The 24,813-nt window shown below is 43.3% G+C and overlaps 1 protein-coding gene across 1 annotated transcript; it reads left to right on the top strand.

The window, feature by feature from the left end:
- The first annotated feature begins 1,042 nt into the window (after positions 1-1,042).
- LOC122697823 (chorionic somatomammotropin hormone 2-like) lies at positions 1,043-23,613 on the top strand. Its single transcript, XM_043908821.1, has 5 exons — positions 1,043-1,097; positions 19,625-19,797; positions 20,753-20,860; positions 22,611-22,790; positions 23,425-23,613. The coding sequence occupies exons 1-5, from the start codon at positions 1,043-1,045 to the stop codon at positions 23,611-23,613; spliced, it is 705 nt and encodes a 234-aa protein (XP_043764756.1).
- The last annotated feature ends 1,200 nt before the right edge of the window (positions 23,614-24,813 follow it).

The following is a 24,813-nucleotide window of genomic DNA, read 5'->3' as shown; positions in this document are numbered from 1 at the left end:
AGCTTCAATAAACCTGAAGATTAGACTGCAGATGAGAGACACAGCAAGGTTTTCCTTCTAGAACAACAAAAGCTTGTGCCTTCTTGGTATTACTTTATTCATCTCCACTCATTTGTTCGACAATTACAGTTCAATGTGTACATTCTTCAGTCAATAGAACTCACCCCACACTGAGCTATAATATGTACTAAGAACAGCCACACTGGGAAAACAAACAAACTATTATTTGCATATCTCTATGAGACCTATAAAAGGCAAGGTAATTTCCAGAGTTGACCACTCAATTGTTTTCTATATTTCATTTCAAAATTGAGCCACTAAGTAAGGAAAATGAGTTAAGAGACCTCAATGATATATAGAGAGAAAATCAGTTTCAAATGAGAGCATTAATGGATTATAATTTGGAGGTACTTTATTACTAGTGTTGTAACTGTAGTCCTATTGATTCTCTACTGCATCAGGGTAATACTTCATTATAAATATTAATACCAATATAGGGACACATACCACTAAAGTGATAGTGAATAGAGAAAGACATAGAATATAGTAGGCAAGAAGTGAAAGTATGGGAAGTCAGAAATGGTAGTAATGTAAAGGGCAGTATTGCCTTGAGAGGAAGGAAGGTTCTCAGAGTTTCTTGAAATACCAAGAACGAGCCAGATGTAAGAAATTAGCTTAATTTGTAAACCAGAAACTCTGCCAGAAGAAATTTAAGTTCATAAAAATATTACAATGTTAAAACCCACAATTTAGACAGAGAATAGGGTAGTGTAGGGTATATAGACATTTAAATTCTCCATTGCTAAGTGCACCAGGCACTCAAGGACCACCCTCACTGAAGTCTTTCTCTATTGCTCAACCTACAGGTACCACCATGGAGAAAGCTATAGCTCTACTCCACTGGTAGTTGAACCCTACTTTTATGGCCTCGTGGCTTTCCTTAAGAAGCATTCAATGCAGCAGATTTCCTCCATCCCATCCCATCTGGCTGACTTCCCACGGTCAACAGGAGTGCTCGTCCTGGGATCATTCCGCAATCCTCATGGCCTCAGCTCCCAGCTTCCGTGGACATCAGTGGACTTACAGTCCTGTCCAAGGTATGAAACGCAGAAGCATGGCTTGTCTATGTGGTTCTCACTCTGTTCAGACGGTCACAGGTTAGTTAGTTCACTCCCCAACAGCTTCAAATGACTTCCCCATTCCAGTGGATGGCCATGGATGCGGGGATCTCTCCCCTGCCCTTCAGCTCTCTCAGGCCCAGGTGCAGGATGGTCCCACTGCTCTCCTCCTTCTTTCCCCTTCATCCTCGTCCCTTCTCTCCTTTGTCCTACCAAGATGTGTGTGGCTCCTGATATTCCTCCTCTGTAGTCAGGGCATCCCGCCAGTACTCACCTGGTCTTCTGAGAGAACTGCTGCGTCTTTAGACATTCTTGATGCATCGGTGGAGAGAGGTGTACCCCACTTCCAACTACCGCTCCGTCATCTTGTCTACTGCCATTTGTGAATGTATTAGAAATGAGTTTCACTTTCTTTTAAGTATCATTGCCATCACCACACATGTTTAACTTTTGCTTTTTGAGGAGAACACAGGTAAGTTCCACTCTCTTCAGTTGAGTCAGTCATTCAGTTGTGTCCGACTCTTTTGACCCCATGGACTATGGCAACACAGGCTTCCCTGTCCATAACCAACATCCAGAGCTTGATCAATCTCATTATTAGATCTCATGACTAGATCATGACTCTCAAATATTATAATCGCAGATCAGTTCAGTTCAATCACTCTTTCGGGTCTGAATCTTTGCGACCCCATGAATCGTAGCATGCCAGGCCTCTCTGTCCATCACAAATTCACGGAGTTTACTCAAACTAATGTTGATCCAGTCGGTGATGCCATCCAGCCATCTCATCCTCTGTCGTCCCCTTCTCCTCCTGCCCCCAATCCCTCCCATCATCAGAGTCTTTTTCAATGAGTCAACTTTTTGCATGAGGTGGCCAAAGTATTGGAGTTTCAGCTTCAGCATCAGTCCTTCCAATGAACACACAGGACTGAGCTCCTTTAGGATGGTCTTGTTGGATCTCCTTGCAGTCCAAGGGACTCTAAAGAGTCGTCGCCAACACCACAGTTCAAAAGCATAAATTTTTTAGGGCTCAGCTTTCTTTACCATCCAACTCTCACATCCATACACGACCACTGGAAAAACCATAGCCGTTGGCAAAGTAATGTCTCTGCTTTTAAACATGCTATCTAATTTGGTAATAACTTCCCTTCCAAGGAGTATGCATCTTTTAATTTCATGGCTGCAATCTGCATCTGTAGTGATTTTGGAGCCCCAGGAATAAAGTCTGACACTGTTTCCACTGTTTTCCCCATCTACTTCCCATGAAGTGATGGGACCAGATACCATGATCTTAGTTTTCTGAATGTTGAACTTAAAGCCCACTTTTTCACTCTCCTCTTTCACTTTCATCAAGAGGCTTTTTAGTTCCTCTACACTTTCTGCCACAAGGGTGGTGTCATTTGCATATCAGAGGTTACTTATATTTCTCCTGGCAATCTTGATTCCAGCTTGTGCTTCTCCAGCCCAGCGTTTTTCATGATATACTCTGCATATAAGTTAAATGAGCAGGGTGACAATATACAGCCTTGATGTACTCCTTTTCCTATCTGGAATCAGTCTGTTGGTCCATGTCCAATTCTAACTGTTGCTTCCTGACCTGCATACAGATTTCTCAGGAAGCAAGTCAGGTGGTCTGGTATTCCCATCTCTTTCAGAATTTTCCACAGTTTATTGTGATCCACACAGTCAACAGGTTTGGCATAGTCAATAAAGCAGAAGTAGACGTTTTTCTGGAACTCTCTTGCTTTTTCGATGTTCCAGCAGATGTTGGCAATTTGATCTCTGGTTCCTCTGCCTTTTCTAAAACCAGCTTGAACATCTGGAAGTACACGGTTCACGTATTGCTGAAGCTTGGCTTTCAGAATTTTGAGCATTACTTTCCTAGCGTGTGAGATGAGTGCAGTTATGCCATAGTTTGAGCAGTCTTTGGGATTGCCTTTCCTTGGGAATTGGAATGAAAATTGACTTTTTTCAAGTCCTGTGGCCACTGCTGATTTTTCCAAATTTGCTGGCATATTGAGTGCAGTACTTTCACAGCATCATCTTTCAGGATTTGAAATAGCTCAACTGGAATTCCATCACATCCACTAACTTTGTTCCTAGTGATGCTTCCTAAGGCCCACTTGACTTCACATTCCAGGATGTCTGGATCTACGTGAATGACCACACCATTGTGATTATCTGGATCATGACGATCTTTTTTGTACAGTTCTTTGTATTCTTGCCACCTCTTCTCTGCATCTTCTGCTTCTTTTAGGTCTATACCATTTCTATGCTTTATCGAACCCATCTTTGCATGAAATGTTCCCTTGGTATCTCTCATTTTCTTGAAGTGATCTCTTGTCTTTCCCATTCTGTTTTCCTCTATTTCTTTGCATTGATCGCTACAGAAGGCTTTCTTATCTCTCCTTGCTATTCTTTGGAACACTGCATTGAAATGGGAATGTCTTTCCATTTCTCCTTTGCTTTTCACTTCTCTTCTTTTCACAGCTATTTGTAAGGTCTCCTCAAACAACCATTTTGCCTTTTGCATTTCTTTTCCATGAGGATGCTCTTGATCCCTGTCTCTTTTACAATGTCATGAACCTCCGTCCATAGTTCATCAGCACTCTATCAGATCTAGTTCCTTAAATCTATTTCTCACTTCTACTGTATAGTCATAAGGGATTTGATTTAGGTCATACCTGAATAGTCTAGTGGTTTTCCATACTTTCTTCAATTTAAGTCTGAATTTGGCCATAAGGAGTTCATTATTCTTCTGCCCGTAGTCCGAGTCCCCGGTCGGGAAAGAAGACTCCTAGAAACAATGCAACTTGCAATAGGGGAATTTATTACTGACTCGAGCCAGGGCCCCCCTGCCCTCACCAAGTGTGTGAGGACAAAAAGACCCCAAGCCCCAGTTCTTTCGGGTATTTATTAGGTCAAAAAAAGCAGCAGGTAGTTGGCTCAAGCAGATTGGTTACACAGTAGGTAGTTGGCGCAAGCGGATTGGTTACACAGTTGCAAGGTAATTTTTGTCGGTCCAACGTGGGGCTTTCAGCTTTCCCCTGATAGGTTCCCTTTTTTCTGGCTAGGCATATGTTGATTGGCTGGCTCCAGGAGGCCTGATAATTATGTTACCCTGGGAAACCAGGCCTACTCCTAATCTAGGCTGCCTGTCATGGCTAACGCCACATTTCCCCCCTGTTCTTGTACTCTTGTAGAGGAATCTTTCTCTTCTCCCTGTGAAATTGACTGATATTGTTGTCTCAATACCATAATTTGGATGGTATTTAGGCGCTCCCTAATAAATGAGACTAGACGGTTTAAAATATATGGATCAAAGGTCAGTAACAATATTAATATTATGAGTGGACCCAGGAGGGTGGAAATCAAAGTGGTCAACCAGGGGGAGCGCTGAAACCAAGATTCAAACCAGCCTTGTTGGGCTTCTCGTTTTCTCTTCTGCTGGGCTAGTCCTTCTCTTACTTTCTGGAGAGATTTTTGTACCACCCCTGAATGGTCAGTATAGAAACAGCATTCTTCTCCCAGTGCTGCACATAATCCCCCTTGTTGCAGAAACAACAAATCTAAACCTCTCCTATTCTGTAACACTACTTCAGCCAAGGAGCTCAAGGATTCTTGGAGGTGTGAAATGGACTTCTTGAATTGCTCAATATCTTCATCTATTGCAGCCCTTAGTTGATTATACTGTTTATCTTGCAATGTTAAGGCTGCAATCCCACTTCCCGTTCCTATAGCACCCAATAGGGCTGCTAAAGTCAGGGCAGTGACTGGTTCTCGTTTTACCCTATATTGACCCAATGGGTGTAACCTTGGTTGCAGCTCTTCCTTTGAGTAATAGTTTAGCCGGGGGATCAGGTGGACTAGGACACAGAAATCTTGGGAGGCATTAAGTGCTGCCTTATGGACACAGGGGGTTATTCCAGCGGACCAAGCCCACCACCCGTTTTCTGGCGGAAGTACCCACTGGTGAGTAGAATTGGGGTGCCTAGTCCTAGGGACTGAATTATTATTACATAGGTGTTGATAAGTCTTAGGGATAGTTCCTATACAGGTGCCTATGCCCGTAATGGAACCTACTGTCAACCGGCCTGACCCACGTTGTTGCTGCCATCTGCAGGCAGAGACATCAGAGGTCACATTGAATCTTGAAGAAAAGGCAACCGCCTCATAATAGGGAGGCCTAATATTATAGCAAAGCCATCAACCATTTGTTAAGTCTGGACGAGAGGCATTTAGGGTGAGATAAGCTGAGGAGATCATTTTCATAAGGGGGTCTGTTGGTGGGGACATGTTAACCTTGGGGGGTCCCACGGTGCGTGAAGTCGATCTATTAGCCTGACTTTGGTTCTGGGAGGGAGGCTTTGGGGTTGTTCCCTCGTTTGGTCCTAAGGCTACTTTGGGTGCCAAATAGAGTGGTCCCAGTTTTAATTTAAGCTCGAACCGGAATCCTGTGTCATAGCCAGTCTTGTAAAGACGGAGGCGCCAAGCTCGACCAACATCCTACCTGGCAAATTTCTTTCCTTTGTCTGTGAATTTGATCTGTAATGGGAAACATTGCCTGGGTTTGGATGATACTCCCTTAGTTGGACATTTCTGGGAATTCGGGGGTGATTTTACCTGAATGAGGTCCTTGTTGCAGTTAGTGAGCCAATGGACTGTTCCCATGGTTTCACAACCCCAAGCGGCACAATAAAAAGAGTCAACTCCCCCACATTTTTCAATTTGGTTCCGATCCCTTCCTCCCTCTGAGCAGACATAGACAGGCACCTGTTCGTAGTACAATGGGCCTTTTTGCTCACAGTTACGGGTGAACAGACCGAAAGAGCCATGGGCAAAGAACTTGGTCAGTTGGTGGGGACCAAACCCATTACCGTCAGCCACAAGCACGCACTAATCAAAGGTCAGTATTGGCCACCATGTCCTTTTGGGGGCCACGTTGGAGCTTGAATTAAGCACTTTTCCAGTCTCAGGATTGTAGATCACCCAAGTCAGGTTAGCTAGCTGATGGGGGTTGTGGCTGGTTGCTCCTGGGCCAATGAAAACTGTTATCAGCAGGAGGGTTAAGAGGGCTCTCGTCGTATGAGTTTCAGTTTCAAAGGGTTTGACGGGTGAGGTCTTGCTTCCCATTCTGCTTGTGCCTTCTCCTGTTCTTCCGGGGTGGCTTGCTGCACATGATTGCAGTGAATCCAGGGCCCGATCCCGTTGACCTTAACAGCAGTAGGAGTGGTAAGGAGAACAACATAAGGGCCTTTCTATTTAGGTTCTAATGCTTTAGATGTGTATCTTTTTACCGAAACCCAATCACCTTGGCCAATATTATGTGAGGGGATGGTTCCCTTGCTTGTTCCCTCGTGTACCTCTCAAATTAATTTCCAAACATGGCTCTGCATCTTACTTAATGCCATCAGTGATTGCTGGAATTGTCCCAAGGTAGGGGGTGGTAGGCATTTTCTCTTGAATATAGGACACACAAGAGGGGGTCTTCCATACAGAATCTCAAAAGGGGTAAGATTCAGCTTATAAGGGGTGTTACGCACTCGAAAGAGCGTGAAGGGGAGGGGGGTCACCCAGTCCCCGCCAGTCTCTATTGCCAACTTTTTCAAAGTTTCTTTTAGGGTCCCATTCATTCTTTCAACCTGTCCTGAGCTCTGGGGATTATATTCACAATGTAACTTCCATTTTGTCCCCAGAGCTTGGGCCAGCCCTTGTACAATCTGACTCACAAAGGCAGGTCCATTATCAGAGCCCATAGTCACTTGCATCCTGTACCTAGGCACTATCGCCTCTAAGATCTTTTTAGCAACCACTGTTGCTATCTCTCCCTTAGTGGCGAAGGCTTCTACCCATCCCAAGAAGGTATCTACCAGAACCAACAGATAGCGATACCCGTACTTGCCTGGTCTTACCTCAGTGAAATCTATCTCCCAGTGTTGCCCTGGCTCTTCCCCTCAGCACCTTATTCCAATGTGCTGCCTTTTCCCTGTCCTCATCAGCTGGCACGCTTTGCAAGCCTGGATTATCTCTCGTACAGTTGCATTTTGTCGAGGGAACCTCAGGCAGGCTGTCTGGAGAAGTGTCAAGATCTTTTTCTCCCCCAAGTGTGTAGTTGTGTGCAGGTGTTCACATAGGTGACAACCCAGGATGGCAGGCAATATCAGGTTGTTGTTTTGATCTCAGTACCATCTATTTTTGTCATCCTTCTGGAGGGTGGTATCCTTGTTGATCCAAACGAGGTCAGGGAGGGACTAGTCGGGGACTGGTGGCAGAGTCCCCATACCAGGGGGTGGAAGTCCCACGGCTAATATGGGGGCGGAGTAGTCCTGGCCGGCCGCTTCTCGAGCAGCTGCATCAGCAGCCTGATTGCCCCATGCCCTAGGGTCTTCTCCTTTCTGGTGACTGGGGACATGTACAATTGCTACTGCCCAGGGCAGTTGAACAGCTTTCAGGAGCCTGCGGATCTCGGGCAAATTCTTGACTTCTTTTCCCTCTGCTGTTCTAAATCCCCTTTCCTGGTATATCGGACCTTGAATATGGACAGTGCTAAAAGCATATTGGCTGTCCGTAAAAATGGTGACTCTCTTCCCTTTTGCTTGTTCCAGAGCCTGTATTAGGGCAATCAACTCTGCTTTTTGTGCAGACGTGTTTGGGGGAAGTGTCTCAGCCCATATTGTCTGTCCTGAATCATCAACTATATCAGCTCCTGCCTTCCTTTGTCCATCTTTTACATAGCTGCTCCCATCAGTGAACCATACTAGCTCACTGTTGTTTAGCGGCACATCAGTTAAGTCTTTTCGAGCCGCCAGGGCCTCAGCCAGTATCTCACTGCAATCATGGAGAGGGTGGTCCTTCTCTGGGTTAGGTAGAAGCGTGGCTGGATTCAGGAAGCAAGGGGTCTGAAAACACACCCGTGGGGCATCAAGCAGCAGGGCCTGGTAATGTGTCAAATGGGCATTGGAGATCCACTTACCCGGCGGCTGCTTTAGAACCCCTTCGATGGCGTGGGGGGCGTAAACCCAGAGTTGCTGTCCATACGTCAACTTGTCGGTGTCGCAGAAAAGGAGGGCAGTGGCTTCAATGATGTGGAGGCAAGGGGGCCACCCAGAGGCCACCGGGTCTAATTGCTTTGAAAGGTATGCTACCGGCCACCTTCATGGTCCCCATTGTTGCATCAAGACCCCCTTTCCTATTCCTTGCTATTCATCTACAAACAGCTGGAATGGCTTATTTGGGTTAGGCAGGGCAAGGGCTGGGGCTTCTAGTAGGGCCCGTCTGAGTGTCCGGAAAGCCTGTTTCATTGGCTCAGTCCAAGTCCAGTTTGGGGTCTCTTTACTTCCCTCATACAAGGGCCAGGCCTTCTCAGCAAATCCCATGATCCACAGCCTACAATATCCAACAGTCCCCAAAAACTCTCTTACCTGGCGGGGGGTCTTGGGCTCTGGTATCTGCAATATTGTTTCCTTCATGGCCTGAGTTAGCCACCTTTGCCCCTGCCTGATCTTATAGCCCAAATAGGTGACCTCTTGCCAGGATATTTGCTCCTTCTTTGTGCTAGCACGATACCCCAAGGTGCCTAGAGTCTGTAAGAGGTCACCGGTGGCACGGCTGCATGCCTCCTCTGTGGTTCCAGCCAACATAAGGTCATCTACATATTGCAGCAGGATGACCTCTGGGTGGCGAGTCCGATATTCATAGAGGTCTTTACTCAGATCCTCATTAAACAAGGTAAGGGAGTTTTTGAACCCTTGTGGGAGGCGGGTCCAAGTTAGTTGTACTACTGGTTGGCCTTTCCCCTCAGTTCACTCAAAGGCAAATATTTCCTGGCTCTGGGACACCAGAGGTAGGCTGAAAAAAGCATCTTTCAAGTCTAACACAGTGTACCAAGTGTACTCAGGCAGCAGACTGCTCAGGTGGGTATACGGGTTGGGGACAGTAGGGTGTATGTCACTCACCCACTTGTTGACTTCTCGTACGTCCTGGACAGGTCTGTAATCTGTGCTCCCCGGCTTCTTCACTGGTAGTAAGGGGGTGTTCCAAGGGGATTGGCACCACTTGAGAATTTTGGCATCCATGAGCCATCGAATGTGGGGAGTGATCCCCTGCCGAGCCTCCTGGCTCATAGGGTATTGCCTCACCCTCACAGGAGTCACCTAGGCTTTTAGTTCGATGACGACCGGATGTCTCTGTTTAGCCAGTCCCATTCCTGCTGTTTCTGCCCATGCCAATGGGTATTTGTGGACCCACGGTTGTATATCTGGTGCTATAACCTCTGAGGGCTTAGGCACAAAAAGTCTGTATTCATCTCTTAAAGCTAGAGACAAGACATGTATCGGCTGTCCAAGTCTATCCGTGACTGACATTCCCCCAGGGTCAAAATGGATCTGAGCATTAACTTTAGTCAACAAGTCCCATCCAAGTAGAGGGGCTGGGCATTCTGGTATCAGCAAAAACGAATGGGACACCTGGTGGGTCTCCAGATTTACTTTCTGTTCCATGGTCCAACAATATGTTTTTGTCCCCGTGGCTCCCTGCACCAAGCTGGTTTTTTTAGACATTGGTCCCAGTTTTTGATTTAAAACAGAGTGTTGGGCGCCAGTGTCCACCATGAAGCCAACGGGTTTCCCCTCCACATGTATGGTTACCCAGGACTCGGGGAGGGGTGCCGAGTCTTGACTCTCCTAGTCACTGTCTTCCCCCGCATATAGAACTCGAGTTCCAGGGGAAATTCTCTCTCTCTGGGTTGTTCCTTTCTTCAGGTCCCTCTTAGGGCACTCATTTTTCCAGTGCCCCCGTTCTTTGCAGTAAGAGCACTGATCTTTCTTTAGGGCCTGCCTTTTTGGTCTCTCTGTTTCTCCCATCTGGGGGCCTCGAGGCTCCCTCAATTCTGTTCCGGCCTTCATCCCCATAAAAAGAATCTTGGCTAGCTCTCTCTGGTTCTTCCGGTTTTCCTTTGCCCTATGTTCCCTATCTTCTTTCCTGATCTTCTCAGCTAGTTCCTTTTCCTCCCAACAAAGTCGTTCCTCCCATTCTTCTGGGGTCTCCCTATTATTAAATACCTTTTCAGCTGCTTTCAGTAAGTCTTGTATGTTCTCCTAACCCCTCTATATTTTATAATTTCCTCTTAATATCTGGGGCTGCCTGATTCACAAACGCTAGTAGAACTGTAGCACGTGATTCCTCAGCCTGGGGGTCCATGGGTGTATATTGCCTAAAGGCTTCCATTAGCCTCTCTAGGAAGGCTGACGGGCTCTCAGTGGGCTCTTGCCTTACTAAATTTACCTTCGCCAAATTTGTTGACTTCCTACCTGTGGCCCGCAGGCCAGCCATTAGAGTCTGGCGGTACACTCGGAGATGCTCCCTACCTTCTACTCGCTCAAAATCCCAGTTAGGCCGCAAGAGAGGAAAGCCCTCGTCCACGAGATGAGGCTGGGTGGTTGGTCTCCTGTCGACGACAGGACCCGTTTCCGCGCCTCTGCCAGGATTTGCTCCCGTTTTTCCGTGGTGAAGAGCACCTGCAACAGCTGCTGACAATCATCCCAGGTGGCGTTATGAGTGAACAAAATGGAATCTAAGAGGTTAATGAGGCCTTGGGGTTTCTCTGAAAAAGGAGGATTTTGGGTTTTCCAATTATACAGATCACTCATGGAAAAGGGCCAATACTGATAGGTTCGCTCTCCATCCGGGTTAGCTGGTCCCACCCGGACGGGGAGTGCCTGTACAGTAGATGAAGGTAACTCTGGGTCCCCCTGATCCTGCTCACCCCTATTTCCTCTATTCCTTCTCTGGGGCCGGGATTCCCTTATCCCTTCTGATTCATCGGGGGGGGGGGGGAGCTCTTTCCCCCGGGATAACCTGCAATGGAGAAGGGACATATGGCGGGGGCCTAATTTCCGTCTCCAAGTCAATCAGGTTCCGGTCCGAGGATTCCTGCAAGACTGGTTTTGGGCCCTTATTCTTCTTGGCTTCCTCTGGGGGAGTGGGAGTTTCCATAACCAGGGCCTGTACATTAGGAGAATCAGGGAGTTTGTGAACAAAAGGTTTTAACCATTTGGGCAGATTTTCTACTAGATCTTGCCAGACTATAACATATGGGACTTGGCTCGGGTGGCCTCAGGGATCAGGAGCCATAACTTTCTCTTTCTCCACCCGAATAATAGGAGGTTGAAAAGTTCCCTCTGGAGGCCATCCAACTTGGAAGGCGGGCCACTCTGCAGAGCAAAAGGTTATTAATTTACTCTTTGTAACCAGTAGCAACCGATCATACGCTCTAGCCCTGACATCCGAGAAATGATCAATCATGAGAGAGAGTGGGGTGGATTCTCCTTGCCACATAGCGAGAGTCAGAAGAAAGTCACCGAGAATTACCACCAAAAAAAAATCCTATCGGGAGTGGTGGCGGCCAGGAGGTTGGGCTTGTGGTATGCTTCGTGGAGTTATTTGAGTGCCTTAGTCATTGCACGGAAGATTTCTTGCTGGGGGCGGGCACCCTAAGTGTTTCTAGCCCGTTCCATGACCCCCTTATCCTTTCACGGGTGTCTTCCAGTGGCAGGCACCCTATCAGCTCTTAAGTGCCTGTCCCGTGCCCACACAGACGGGTTTTTATTTGGCCAGATTCTCGGTTTGGAATACGAGAAAAAAGAAAAGTGTTTCACCCTCTCAGGCTCCCATTACTGGGACTGACTTGTTGGGAGGCCTTCAGAATCCGCCAGGGAGTAGCCCTGGCCGGGACTCGTCAGTTGCCCCAACAACTGTCTGCCTGTTCACCGAAACTCTCAGAGACAGAAATGAGGAAGTAAACAATGAAACAACGAGACAGGAGACAATGCCAGCAGTTATACAGAAAAACACACAGAGAGACACACATCGGCTGACAACACAGATCCTCTGGAACAAGGGTCACCCTACCGAATGGCATCCACTGTTCCCCAGAATCGGGCTTAGGAGAGGAGGTCTCCTTCCTGCGGAGCTGGCTGACTTCCAGCGCACCCGCTGGCCTCGGCCTCATGCCAGCTGGAGCAGCCAATCTGTTCCCTCATGGAAAGCTTTCCCTCACGCCAGAGACCTTCCTGCCTTTTAGCAGGGCCTCGGATTTACTCTGGTCTTTTTGTGCCAGACACCTTCCTGCGACACAGCAGGGCCCCGGATTTACTCTGGTCTTCCTGCGCCAGACACCTTCCTGATTCACAGCAGGGCCCCGGATTTACTCTGGTATTTCTGCGCCAGACACCTTCCTGCTTCACAGCAGGGCCCCGGATTTACTCTGGTCTTCCTGCGCTTGACACCTTCCTGCTTCACAGCAGGGCCCCGGATTTACTCTGGGCTTTTCTAGACCTGCCTGAGCACCGGTGCTATTACCTTCCTTTTTCCCCTTTGTTCCAAAGAGCATTCTTCCCTGGTCAAGGGATCCCGGACGAGCCCCCAAATGTTCTGCCCGTAGTCTGAGTCCCCGGTTGGGAAAGAAGACTCCTAGAAACAATGCAACTTGCAATAGGGGAATTTATTACTGACTCAAGCCAGGGCCCCCCCGCCCTCACCAAGTGTGTGAGGACAAAAAGGTCCCGAGCCCCAGTTCTCTCAGGTATTTATTAGGTCAAAAAAAGCAGCAGGTAGTTGGCGAGGGCAGACTGGTTACACAGTATGTAGTTGGTGCAAGCGGATTGGTTACACAGTTGCAAGGTAATTTTTGTTGGCCCAACGTGGGGCTTTCAGCTTTCCCCTAATAGGTTCCCTTTTTTCTGGCTAGGCATATGTTGATTGGCTGGCTCCAGGAGGCCTGATAATTATGTTACCCCGGGAAACCAGGCCTAGTCCTAATCTAGGCTGCCTGTCATGGCGTTAGCCGTGACAGCCTCACAATTATCTGAGTCACAGTCAGCTCCTGGTCTTGTTTTTGCTGACTGTACAGAGCTTCTCCATCTTTGGCCGCAAAGAATACTATCAATCTGAATTCAGTTTCAACCATCTGGTGTTTTCCATGTGTAGAGTCTTCTCTTGTGTTGCTGGAAGAAGGTGTTTGCTATGACAAGTGTTTTCTCTAGGAAAACTCTATTAGCGTTTGCCCTGCTTCATTCTGTACTCCAAGGCCGAATGTGTCTGTTACTCCAGGTGTTTTGACTTCCTACTTTTGCTTTCCAGTCCCCTAGAATGAAAACGACATCTTTTTTTGGGTGTTAGTCCTAAAAGGTATTGTAGGTCTTCATAGAACTGTTCAACTTCAGCTTCTTCAGGGTTACTGGTTGGGGAATAGTCTTGGATTATCATGATTTTGAATGGTTTGCCTTGGAAATAAAAGAGATCATACTGTCATTTTTGAGTTTGCCACCAAGTAGTGCATTTTGAACTCTTTTGTTGACCAAGACGGCTACTGCATTTCTTCTAAGGGATTCCTGCCCACAGTAGTAGATATAATGGTCATCTGAGTTAATTTTGCCCATTCCAGTCCATTTTAGTTCACTGATTCCTAGAATGTCAACATTCACCTTTGCCATCTCCTGTTTGACCATTTCCAATTTGCCTTGATTCATGGACGTTACATTCCAGGTTCCTATGCAATATTGTTCTTTATAGCATCAGACCTTGCTTCTATCACTAGTCCCATCCTCAAATGGGTATTGTTTTTTCTTTGGCTCCATCCTTTCATTCTTTCTGGAGTTATTTCTCCACTGATCTCCAGTAGCATATTGGGCACCTTCCGAGCTGTGGAGTTCCTCTTTCAGTATCCTATCATTTTGCCTTTTCATACTGTGCATGGGGTTCTCAAGGCAAGAATACTGAAGTGTTTTGCCATTCCCTTCTCTAGTGGACCACATTCTGTCAGACCTCTCCACCATGACCCATCCATCTTCAGTGGCCCCACACAGCATGGCTTAGTTTCATTAAGTTAGAGAAGAGTGTGGACCGTGTGATCAGATTGTCTAGTTTTCTGTGATTATGGTTTCAGTGTGTCTGCCCTTTGATGCTCACTTGCAACACCTACCATCTTACTTGGGTTTCTCTTACCTTGGATGTGGGATATCTCTTTATGGCTGCTCTAGCAAAGCGCAGCCACTTCTCCTTACCTTGGACCAGGGGTATCTCCTCATGGCCGGCCCTTCTGACCTTGAACGTGGAGTACCTCCTCTCGGCCCAGCCTACACTCCTTGGCCGTGAGATTGCTCCTCTCGGCCGCAGCCCATTACTTCAGCGTAGGGTAGCTCCTCTCTGCTGCCGTCCCTGACCTCGGAAGTGGGATAGCTCCCTTTAGCCACCGCCTCTGACCTCAGACCTGGGGTAGAGCCCCTCGGCCGCTCCTACATCATTGCAGCCTGGTGCTCTCGGTCACTACCCCTGGCCTTGGGCGAAGGGCTGCTCCTCACGGCCACGCTTCTGCACAGTCCATCACGCAAAATCCAGAGTCAGGGTTGGGACATTCTAGGGACTGAGGGAAGCATTGGTTTCTAGAGGTTTGCTCAGCACACTTCCTTCTGCATCCTCTTCTGATGACAGAGCCTGTTGTTGATGGGTCTAAATTAGGATCTCAGAACGTATTAATTTTTTATACATGAGAATATGTAACCTTTAAAAATCTCTCCCTATTTCTCCTACCCTCGAGTCTTTGGCAATCATTTTTCTACTCTGAGTTCCATCTTTTTTTTTTTTTTTTGATACCTTATAATTGCAATCATATAGTATTTTTCTTCCTCTGACTTAGTTAACTTAGCATAATGCCCTCCAGTTTCATCCAAGTAGTCACAAATGGAAGGACTTCTTTCTTTTTCTAATGGCTAAATAATATTTACCTATATATGTCACATCACATTGTTTTAATCCATTCACCTGTTGAAAGATACTCAGTTTGTTCCTATACCAAGGCTACTGTGAATAATGCTGCAATGAACTTGGGAATACAGATCTCTGTTTGAGACAATGATTTCATTTCCTTTGACTATATGTCCAGAAGTGGGATAATGGATCACATAAGAGCTCTCTTTTAAATTTCTTGAGGAACCACCAGAATATTTTTCCATGACAGTTGCAATGGTACACATCCCTACAGTGTATCAGTTCAGTTCAGTTCAGTCACTCAGTCGTGTCCGAGTCTTTGTGACCCCATGCATCGCAGCACGCCAGGCCTCCCTGGCCATCAAAACCTCCTGGAGTTTACTCAGACTCATGCCCATCGAGTCGGTGATGCCATCCAAGCATCTCATCGTCTGTCGTCCCCTTCTCCTCCTGCCCCCTATCCTTCCCAGCATTAGGTTCTTCTCCACCGAGTCAACTGTTCGCATGAGGTGGCCAAAGTATTGGAGTTTCAGCTTCAACATCAGTTCTTCCAAGAACACTCAGGGCGGATCTCCTTTAGGATGGACTGGTTGGATCTCCTTGCAGTCCAAGGGAGTCTCAAGAATCTTCTGCAACACCACAGTTCAAAAGCATCAATTCTTTGGTGCTCAGCTTTCTTCACAGTCCAACTCTCACATCCCTACATGACCACTGGAAAAACCATAGCCTTGACCAGACGGACCTTTGTTGGCAAAGTAGTGTCTCTGCTTTTTAATATGCTATCTAGGTTGGTCATGACTTTCCTTCCAAGGAGTAAGCATCTTTTAATTTCATGGCTGCAATCACCATCTGCAGTGATTTTGGAGCCCCCAAAAATAAAGTCTGACACTGTTTCCACTGTCTGCCCTTCTATTTCCCATGAGGTGACGGGACCAGATGTCATAATCTTAGTTTTCTGAATGTTAAGCTTTAAGCCAACTTTTTCACTCTCCTCTTTCACTTTCATCAAGAGGCTTTTTAGTTCCTCTTCACTTTCTGCCATAAGGGTCCCTTTTTCTCTATATCCTCAATAACACTTGTCATTTCTTACTTTTTTGGCACTAGCCATTCACACAGTTATGAGGTGATAACTCTTGTGCTTTTGATCTGCATTTCCTTTGATTATTAGTGATGCTGAGCATCTTGTCATATACCTCTTGATCATCTATATGTCTTATTTGTGGGAAAATGTCTATTCTTTAAAGATGTAGTATATACAATGTTTACTATATTCCGATATACGAAACTCAGTTGCCTTCCTGTATATCAACAACAAACTCTCAGAAAGTGGAATAAAGAAAACAATCTCATTTACTATTGCATCACAAAAAGATAAAACACTTAGAAATAAACTTAAGCAAGGTGTGGAAAGATTTTATGCAAAACCTTTAAGACATTGATAAGAGAAATTTAAAAAGCATTAAAAATATGTAAAGTTAGGTGGTCATTTCAATGTGTTTCTTGAGGTAGGATTTGTATTACTTTAAACTTCCCTCTTAGAACTGCTTATGTTGAATCGTATAGGTTTTAGATCATCATGTTTTCATTGTTCTTTCTTTCTAGGGCTGTTTTAATTTCCTTCATTTCCTCAGTAACATGTTCATTATCCAGAAATGGTTTGTTTAATCTCCATGTGTTTTTGGTCTTTAAATTTTTTTTTTTTAATTCCTATAGTCATTATCTAGTCTCACAGTGTTGTGTTCAGAGAAAATGCTTGATAAAATTTCAATTTCCTAAAATTTACTGAGGTTTGATTTGTGACCCAAGATGAGAAAAATGTTCCACGTTCACCTGAGAAGAAAGTGTATTCTGCATTTGGATGGAATGTGCTGAAGATATCTATTAGGTCTGTTTGCTCTAATAGTTCCCTCTAGTCTTATATTTCCTTATTTATTTTCTGTTTTGATGATTTATCCATTGGTAGAGGTGGGGTGTTAACACGCCCTACTATTATTGTGTTACTATCAATTTCCCATTTTATGTCAGTTAGCGTTCACCTTGTATATGGAAGTGCTCCTATGTTGGGTACATAAATATTTAAAATTGTTTTGTCTTTTTCTTGGACTGATCCCTTGATCATTTTGCAGTGTCCTTCTTTATCCCTTGTAATAGATTTTATTTTAAGGTCTATATTTTCTGATATGAAAATTGCCAATCTGGTTTTCTTTGGATTTCCATTTGCATGGAATATCTTTTACCATCCTCTCACTTACAGTCTGTATGAGTCTCTAGGACTGATGTGGGCCTCTTGTAGACAGCATATATATGGGTCTTGTTTTTGTATGCATTCAGCCACTTTGTGTCTTTTGGTAAGAATGGGAGAAGATAATACCAAATAAAACAACTGATAAAGGATTGCTTTCCGGAATAAAAGTAGCTCAAACCAGTCAGTCATCAAAAGCAAAGGCAAGAGCTTTTCAAAAAAATAAACTAGTGAGACCACATCAAACTCAAAATCTTCTGCATAGTAAAAGAAGCCATCAAGAAAATGAAATGGCAAACTATGGAATGAAAAAAAAAATTGCAAATCACATATTTAGTAAGGGCTTCTTATCCAGGTATATATAAGAGACTCATGCAACTCAGTAGTAGAAGAAATCAAACAACCCAAATTATTAAATGGGCAAGGAAGAATAAGATTTTTAAAAATTTTTAAGATTAGACAGTAGATGACAGACACTGTAAGTTTTTCCTTCCAAAACAGAAGCCTGTGTCTTCCTGACAGTGCTTTCTTTATTTCCAATCTCCTGTTTGGTGATTGCACTTCACAGTATGCATCCTTTACTCAATAGCAATTACAAAGTGCTAAGAATAGCCCCACTAACTATAAAAAACTAATAATTACATACTTAACCTCTAGGCATCAAAAATCCAAGGTGATTTTCAGAATTTTCCACTCCATTGTTTTCTACTTTCTGTTTCAAAATTGAAACACCTAGTAAAGTCAAGTGAGTAGGGGGCCTCAAAAATACATGGATAGTAAGTCATTTAAAACTGGGAGCATTACTGGATTAAAATGTTGGGGGAATGTATTATTACTAATACTATTGTAATTTTATTCCCTTTAATTCTCTGGTATACTAGGTTGATATTTATTTAAAATAATAATACAGCCACTATGGAGAACAGGGTGGAGATTCCTTAAAACACTGGAAATAGAAGTGCCATATGACTGAGCAATCCCACTGCTATGCATACACACCGAGGAAACCAGAACTGAATGAGACACGTGCACCCCAATATTCATCACAGCACTGTTTATAATAGCCAGCACATGGAAGCAACGTAGATGTCCATCAGCAGACAAATGTCTAAGAAAGCTGAGGTACATATACACAATGGGATATTACTCAGCCACGGAAAATAATACTTTTGAATCAGTTCTAATGAGGTGGATGAAATGGAACCTATTATACTGAGTGAAGTAAGCCAGAAAGAAAAACACCAATACAGTATACTAATGCATATATATGGATTTTAGAAAGATGTTATCACATGTGACATGAATGGCCAGTCCAGGTTCGATGCATGATACAGGGTGCTCGGGGCTGGTCCACTGGGATAAGCCAGAGGGATGGGATGGGGAGGGAGGTGGGAGGGGGGTCAGGAAGGGGAACACATCTACACCCATGGCGGATTCCTGTCAATGTATGGCAAATCCACTAAAATATTGTAAAGTAATTAGCCTCCAATTAAAATTAACAAAATGAAATAAACTAGTAATACCAACATAGAGACACTTAGTACTCGAGTTACAGTAGATTGAGAAAGACAAAGCTTATGAGGCAGATTAGCAATGGCATCAAAAGAAGGGTCAGTATTGCCTAGAAAGAAAGCAAAGTTCTCTAATTTTTTGGAGACAACACAAACAAGCCAGGTGGGAGCCAACCAGCTTAAGCTGTATACCAGAAACTTCACCAGAAGGAAAATGAAGTTCATAAAAGTATGCTGATGCTAAACACCAAAATCCAGACAGTAAGGAAATATGGTAGGGTATACGTAGATACTGAAAACTACTCAGAGAGGTAGACATGGAAGCAGATACACTAATGAGCATCAGAAAAATCAAAGCACAAAAGGGTCTGAAAAGTCAATCTTAAAGAGACTTGGCAGTCTGATCAAAAGAATAAGAGAATCAAATTAAAAAACCACAATAGAAAGACTTGTGCACATGATAGAACCAGAGAATGTTTTGGACCTAGTGGACCAGCGAACAGAATCCTCCAGCATCAGGAACAGAAACCCTGGGCAGGACTCATGACTGTGTGCTCTGGGAATGGCCTCAGTTTCAGAGTTGGGGCGCTATACCACCTAAAGTGAACGCAGACCAGGACTATAGCTTGCTGTGACACTGAGTCACAGACAATAGTGTTTGTTAGTTTACTTATCTCATTCAACTATAAAGTTAATGAATCACTGATCAATGATAACTGACACCATCAGTTTCCAGTCAGAGTGTGCATCTGAACCTGTTATATGATCCCCAAAAACATTTTTATACGTAAATTTATTGATGTTTAATTGAAGGGTAATTGCTTTACAATACTGTACTGCTTTCAGCTACTTCTTCACCACCCCAACTACTACAGCACCAACTCCTGCTCAGACCAACAGGGAAAGAGAAGGCTTCCCTCCACAGGACGGATTTGATAACCTCAGGTGACTAGATCATCTCAGCATGGCTCATGTTTTTATTTAAGGAGGGTCCTGCCTGCCTCTGCTGCTGGTCATGTCAAATCTGCTCCTGTGCCAAGGCAACTTATGCCCATCCTGCAGTCCTGACACCCCCCTGAGTTCTCTTACAGACCTGCTTATCGATTCTGCCTGGCTGACCCACAACTTCCATAACCTTTCCACAATAATGTTCAAAGAGTTTGTAAGTACTGTGGTGGTGGTGGTTTAGTAGCTAAATCTTGTACGACACTTACGACCCCATATACTGTAGCCCGCCAGGCACTCGAAAGGAAATTTCACATAAGTGACTGGCCTATACTATCCTTTAAACAAGAAGCCTGCAATAACATACTCTCTAGGTACAAGATGTCATCAGTTCATAAGAGGGTGAAATCGAAAAAAGGATGAGTTTTGTGAAATCTCAAAGATTCCTAAGAAGTGCGATGATTTTTTTCAATTTCCTTTCATTCATTTTCTTTTTTGAACATTTCCAAAATAAATGAATTTGTATTTGTCAGCCAGGAATGCCATAAGAGAATACAATAGACTCAGTGGAATAAACACCAGAAATTTATTTCCTCACAGTTCTGGGGACTTGAAGTCCCAGATCAGGGCACCAGCAAGGTGAGGTTCTGGTAGGAATTTTTTCTTCCCAGGATGGCTTCTCCGTGCATCCTCACAGAGGGTCGTGGGTGGGGAAGAGAGACAGAGGAAAGGACACACAGACACAGAGACAGAAGAGAAAATTCTCTGGTGTTTCACTTCATGGAGACACTAAACCTATTGGATGAGTGTTCCATCCTAAGAGCTCATTTAACATTAATATCGCCTGCATTAGCAGGAATGTTCTTTATTACTACCGTCTCTGGGAAGCACCAACTATTGGTACATATGTACTATATTTGGTTCAAACATTTTAAAAAAAAGGATAATAATAAACAGAGAAGGGAAAATATTAAACTTAGAAGAGTTAGATATAAAATCATTTTTATAGAGACAATGTATAGAAAAAGTAGGAAAAGAATGAATTTGAAATATTGTGAAACCCCACTGTTAAAAAAATTACACATCTATCAAGCATATATATGTTCTTATAATGGGTTCATTATAAGAACTGAATGCCCAACAACCCTAACTAATTGCCTGATCACTTTTAGGATGAAAAATATGCCCAGGGCAAACAGTACCATATCAATGTCACCAACAGCTGCCACACCGATCCCCTCCATGCTCCTGAAGAAAGAGAAGAAGCCCAACAGATGAACGTGAGTCTTTCACCTGGGTTTTTCACCAGATCAATGAGACAGTACGTAGGTTACCAAGCTTCAGACTATTAGAGGTCATGGTACCTGTACATGCAGAAAAAGGTGGAAGAACTGTAAGCCATTGAAGAGAAATTATATTATGCAGTTGATGAAGCATAAGGGATAACTAAAGATCTGTAGTAGCAAAACCAAGAACAGATGTATAAACTGTCCATGCACACAACTTTAGTTCAACCAATGCATTCGACACAGGATAGCAGCTATTATTCTGTACGAAAACAGGAAATGAATGGGAACTTCCATGTGTAAAATATAAGACTGCAAAATTCATGAATATGTAAGAAACACACCCCAGTCTTGAGTACTCCCTGCTACTAGTGACGCCTACTTGGGAGTCCTATTCTGCACCACTCGAGCATCACGTCTGCCTTTCTAGGTTCTCCTGATTCTGCTTCTACTTCTCTGATACCTCCCTCATTCATCATTCTCAATCATTCCTCTGTCACCTTTCATTCTTAATTTGCAAGTCTCCCCCACAATGGCCCATAAAACATTGCTTTGCTTTTCATGGCTGCAACAATTGCCTCTGTTCTGAGGACAAAACTGTTTACATATCAAGCCTCAATCATTGATGGCAGCTCTAAATGTTGACCATTATAATCTCTCCATTCTGATTTCCTGCATTATCCCTCGTCCTAACATTATTTAAAATATTTTCACATGCATCCCCCCTTAAAATTCTATCCTCTCTCTCTACAACCTTCTTAGTGATATCAGCATTCTTTTGCTCTGTTAAGCTCATTAATAATGAGGATGATCAAGTAAAGGAAAAAGGTCAAAGAGCAAGAAGATGAGGGATTTTTCAAAAACCTTGAATTTATAGTTTATTGAGAGTTACTACAGGGCCATACATTTTACTAAGCATTTTATGTGCATTATTATATTTAGTCCTATTCAGTTCTATGTTCTTTACCACTAAAACAGTTCATGGATGTAAAGAAATCAAACATATTAACTAGAGATATTCAGCCCCCAGGATTTTCATGCTCAATTCTACTAGTAGTAGTGAACAAGGGGGAAAACCCTCCATTGTGAATCCCACTGATGCTGTTACTAAAGACAACACTGTGCCTTTTTCTGTCCAGACACATGTCAACAAAACAGACTCTTCTGATACCAGCATGGGGGCTGGTGTTGGGATCAACTGAGGAAAGAAAACCTGTTTAGGAATGTCACATCTTCCTCATTGTCTCTTTGTTGTAATATCATAAAACATATTACCAATCAAAAATCAATACAAATCACTCATCTGATTCATTATTACAAAAGAATCAGTTGGTGACAATGATGTGGGCACAGGTAGAATGCCTCTTTCCTGGGTCAGGTAATGCAGGTACATACTGGCTTGTCAAAAAATACATAGATTTCTCTCACACAAATATACAAACATAAAAGAAATCACTGAGTGGTGGTAGAATTTCAGATGAAAAAAGAAAATTCTTCATGTTATATATTAGAATGCATGAGAAGAATTAGTTTCCAAAATAACCTAGATTTTTAATAATTCAGTGAAGTGTGAACTAATAACTTATACTTATACTTTTGCAACTTTTACTACCTTCAAAAATCTCTGCATTCACATAGGAATAACCAGAAGTTTTTTCTAAGTCAGCTGCTCTGAGCAAAGATCATATGTTACCAATACCACTGAATTATGATTATTTTAATGAGACCGTTTCTTATTGCTTAGAATGAAGACCTTAGTACGTTGATACTCAGCTTACTGTACAGCTGGAATAAACCTCTGTATTATCTAGTCACCGAGCTGCAGAGGTGGAAAGAAGTCTCACAGGCTATCCTATCAAGCGCCATAGAGAATAAGAAAATGTCAGAAAAACTTCAAGCATTCATAGCAGGTCAATTCAGACAGGTGAGCATCCTGCAGAGGGCTTTCTTGCTTTGTTCATGAATAAAAGAGGTGACCTCTGTAATGCGTAAGGAGTTTTGAAATATCTCAGTTTGTAAGAAAAAGATTCATGTCTTCTATATGCTAGACTGCTACTACATAAAGCAGGAGCCTAGTCATTCGTAGAGATAGAGTCTACTGTAAAGGAATCAGAATTTCACTGCAATTTTTGATATGTGCAGCCTTCCCTGTATTGCACACAATTCCACCAAAAGCTTGCCTCTTCCTGGGCACAGGTGGTTGAAATATTATCAAGATTCAGAGAACTACAGAACAGAATTTGCAAGCTCAGCATTTTCCTCAAAGTATCCCAGGACATCTGCTCTTGAAGTCCACTTGTCTTCTTTCTCTGTTCTCCTCAAATCAAAGGATGAGAGTGGGAAGGAAGAAAAGAGAAAGTTAAAGCTAAACTTGAATTATGTTTCTACTTTTTAGATTCCTAATAGTTTTCTCATAGGCTGGCTCCAAAATCCAAATCTAGAGTGTTTTATACTTGTATGTGTTCCCCAAATCTTAATTTGATAATTAGAAGCAAAAAAGATAAGTAAGTACTAATAAAACGCAATGACTAAGAAGTCATTATCTTTTGGGTATTCAGATTATTGTTCCAGCCTATGAGAAGATACTCAAGACTCAGATTTTCTGGTCATTCTCATCCCTGACGTCCCGCAATGAAGAGAGGCGTCTTTCTGAATTTTATAAACTGTTCAAGTGCCTAAGCAGGGATTCACGTAAAGTTGACATTTACACCAAGATCCTGGCGTGCCGAAATCGCAAAACGTGCTAAATCCACATCCATCCCATCCAGCTCTGAGATGGTCATAATGATCTATCCCATAGCAAGCTCCTGTGAAATTTACAGCTTTTTAATGCATGCTCTGTGAAATGGTCTTCTCTTAAAAAAATAAACACAGACTCTTTAGAGATGTCAAAATCTAAAAGGGCAATTTGTTAACATTTCTTATATTCATTTAATAGAAAATCAAAAGAAAATCCACGACTGCAATTGAAAGAATGAAGCTCCTATTAAATTTAGTCACAAATAGAAGCTAGCATTACGAAGAAGGCCATTAAGAGATTATTTAAGAATCACAGCCAATTATTCTGTGTCAAGTTATTAGAATCAAAGAATTAGACAATTGTTCATGGTTCTGGTCATGCTACCAAAAATACTGAATTCTCAGCTTACTGAATGGAAACAAACAAATGAAGAACCTTTGAAGTTCACTGACCTTATAGATTAGTAAATCACATGTCATGGATACAATGAGGACTTAAACTGAGGTTTAAAAAAATCTCTATTTTCCAGAAGCAGGCTTTCAAGTTGTGGAGAGAGAGAGGGTGATATAAACACACAAATTGCTATATTACATGATAGCATGAAGAAGAATAAGATGTGATGTCAACACGGTGCTACAGTAGATTGAAGTAAGGCTAGGAGCCATCTGAGGGTGTCACAGGAGTCACGAAAATGGTATGGCTTTATGATGGAGTTTTGAAAGGTTGATGGGATATTGATGCACAAAAATAGGAAAACAGTATATCTTCATTTCATTTAGGATCATCTTATGAAGTAAGGATCTCCGACATCCTAGATCGAGGCAACTGAGATAGTAATACGTATAGCATTATAAGGTATCAGTGAATAATTAAGTTTGACAAAAACACAAGAAATGTTCATTGTTTACCATACATGCTGTATCTCTCATGATTATGCTCGCATGATATGCTGTATATATTATTGTAGGGTTAGAATGGAGAAATGCTTGTATGGATTTTCATGCATTAGGGAGAATCATATATGCCAAAATAGAGAGTTTGTCTTTATTCTACAAAGCAACAGGAAACCAAGAACATTTAGTCCAAGAGAGCAGTATGTCCAGAATTAGAAAAGAGAAACTTTAATGTGGATTGAGAAGTTGTGGCAGTTGGGGCTGGTAGAGGGAAAGAAAGAGACCAGAAAAAGCTGGGAATATTATGACATGAA

The sequence above is a fragment of the Cervus elaphus genome, chromosome 7 (genome assembly GCF_910594005.1).
Source record: "Cervus elaphus chromosome 7, mCerEla1.1, whole genome shotgun sequence".
Taxonomy (NCBI): Eukaryota; Metazoa; Chordata; class Mammalia; order Artiodactyla; family Cervidae; genus Cervus; species Cervus elaphus.
The sequence above is the reverse complement of the archived record's forward strand: the minus strand, read 5'-3'. Positions and strand labels throughout refer to the sequence as shown.

Excerpts from the sequence above, each read along its gene's own strand:
- LOC122697823 (XM_043908821.1), top strand. The coding sequence starts at position 1,043 with ATGGCCTCAGCTCCCAGCTTCCGTGGACATCAGTGGACTTACAGTCCT. Across the intron at positions 19,798-20,752 it reads CAATAATGTTCAAAGAGTTT|GATGAAAAATATGCCCAGGG; the intron begins GTAAGTACTGTG and ends GATCACTTTTAG. Across the intron at positions 22,791-23,424 it reads TAGCAGGTCAATTCAGACAG|ATTATTGTTCCAGCCTATGA; the intron begins GTGAGCATCCTG and ends TTGGGTATTCAG.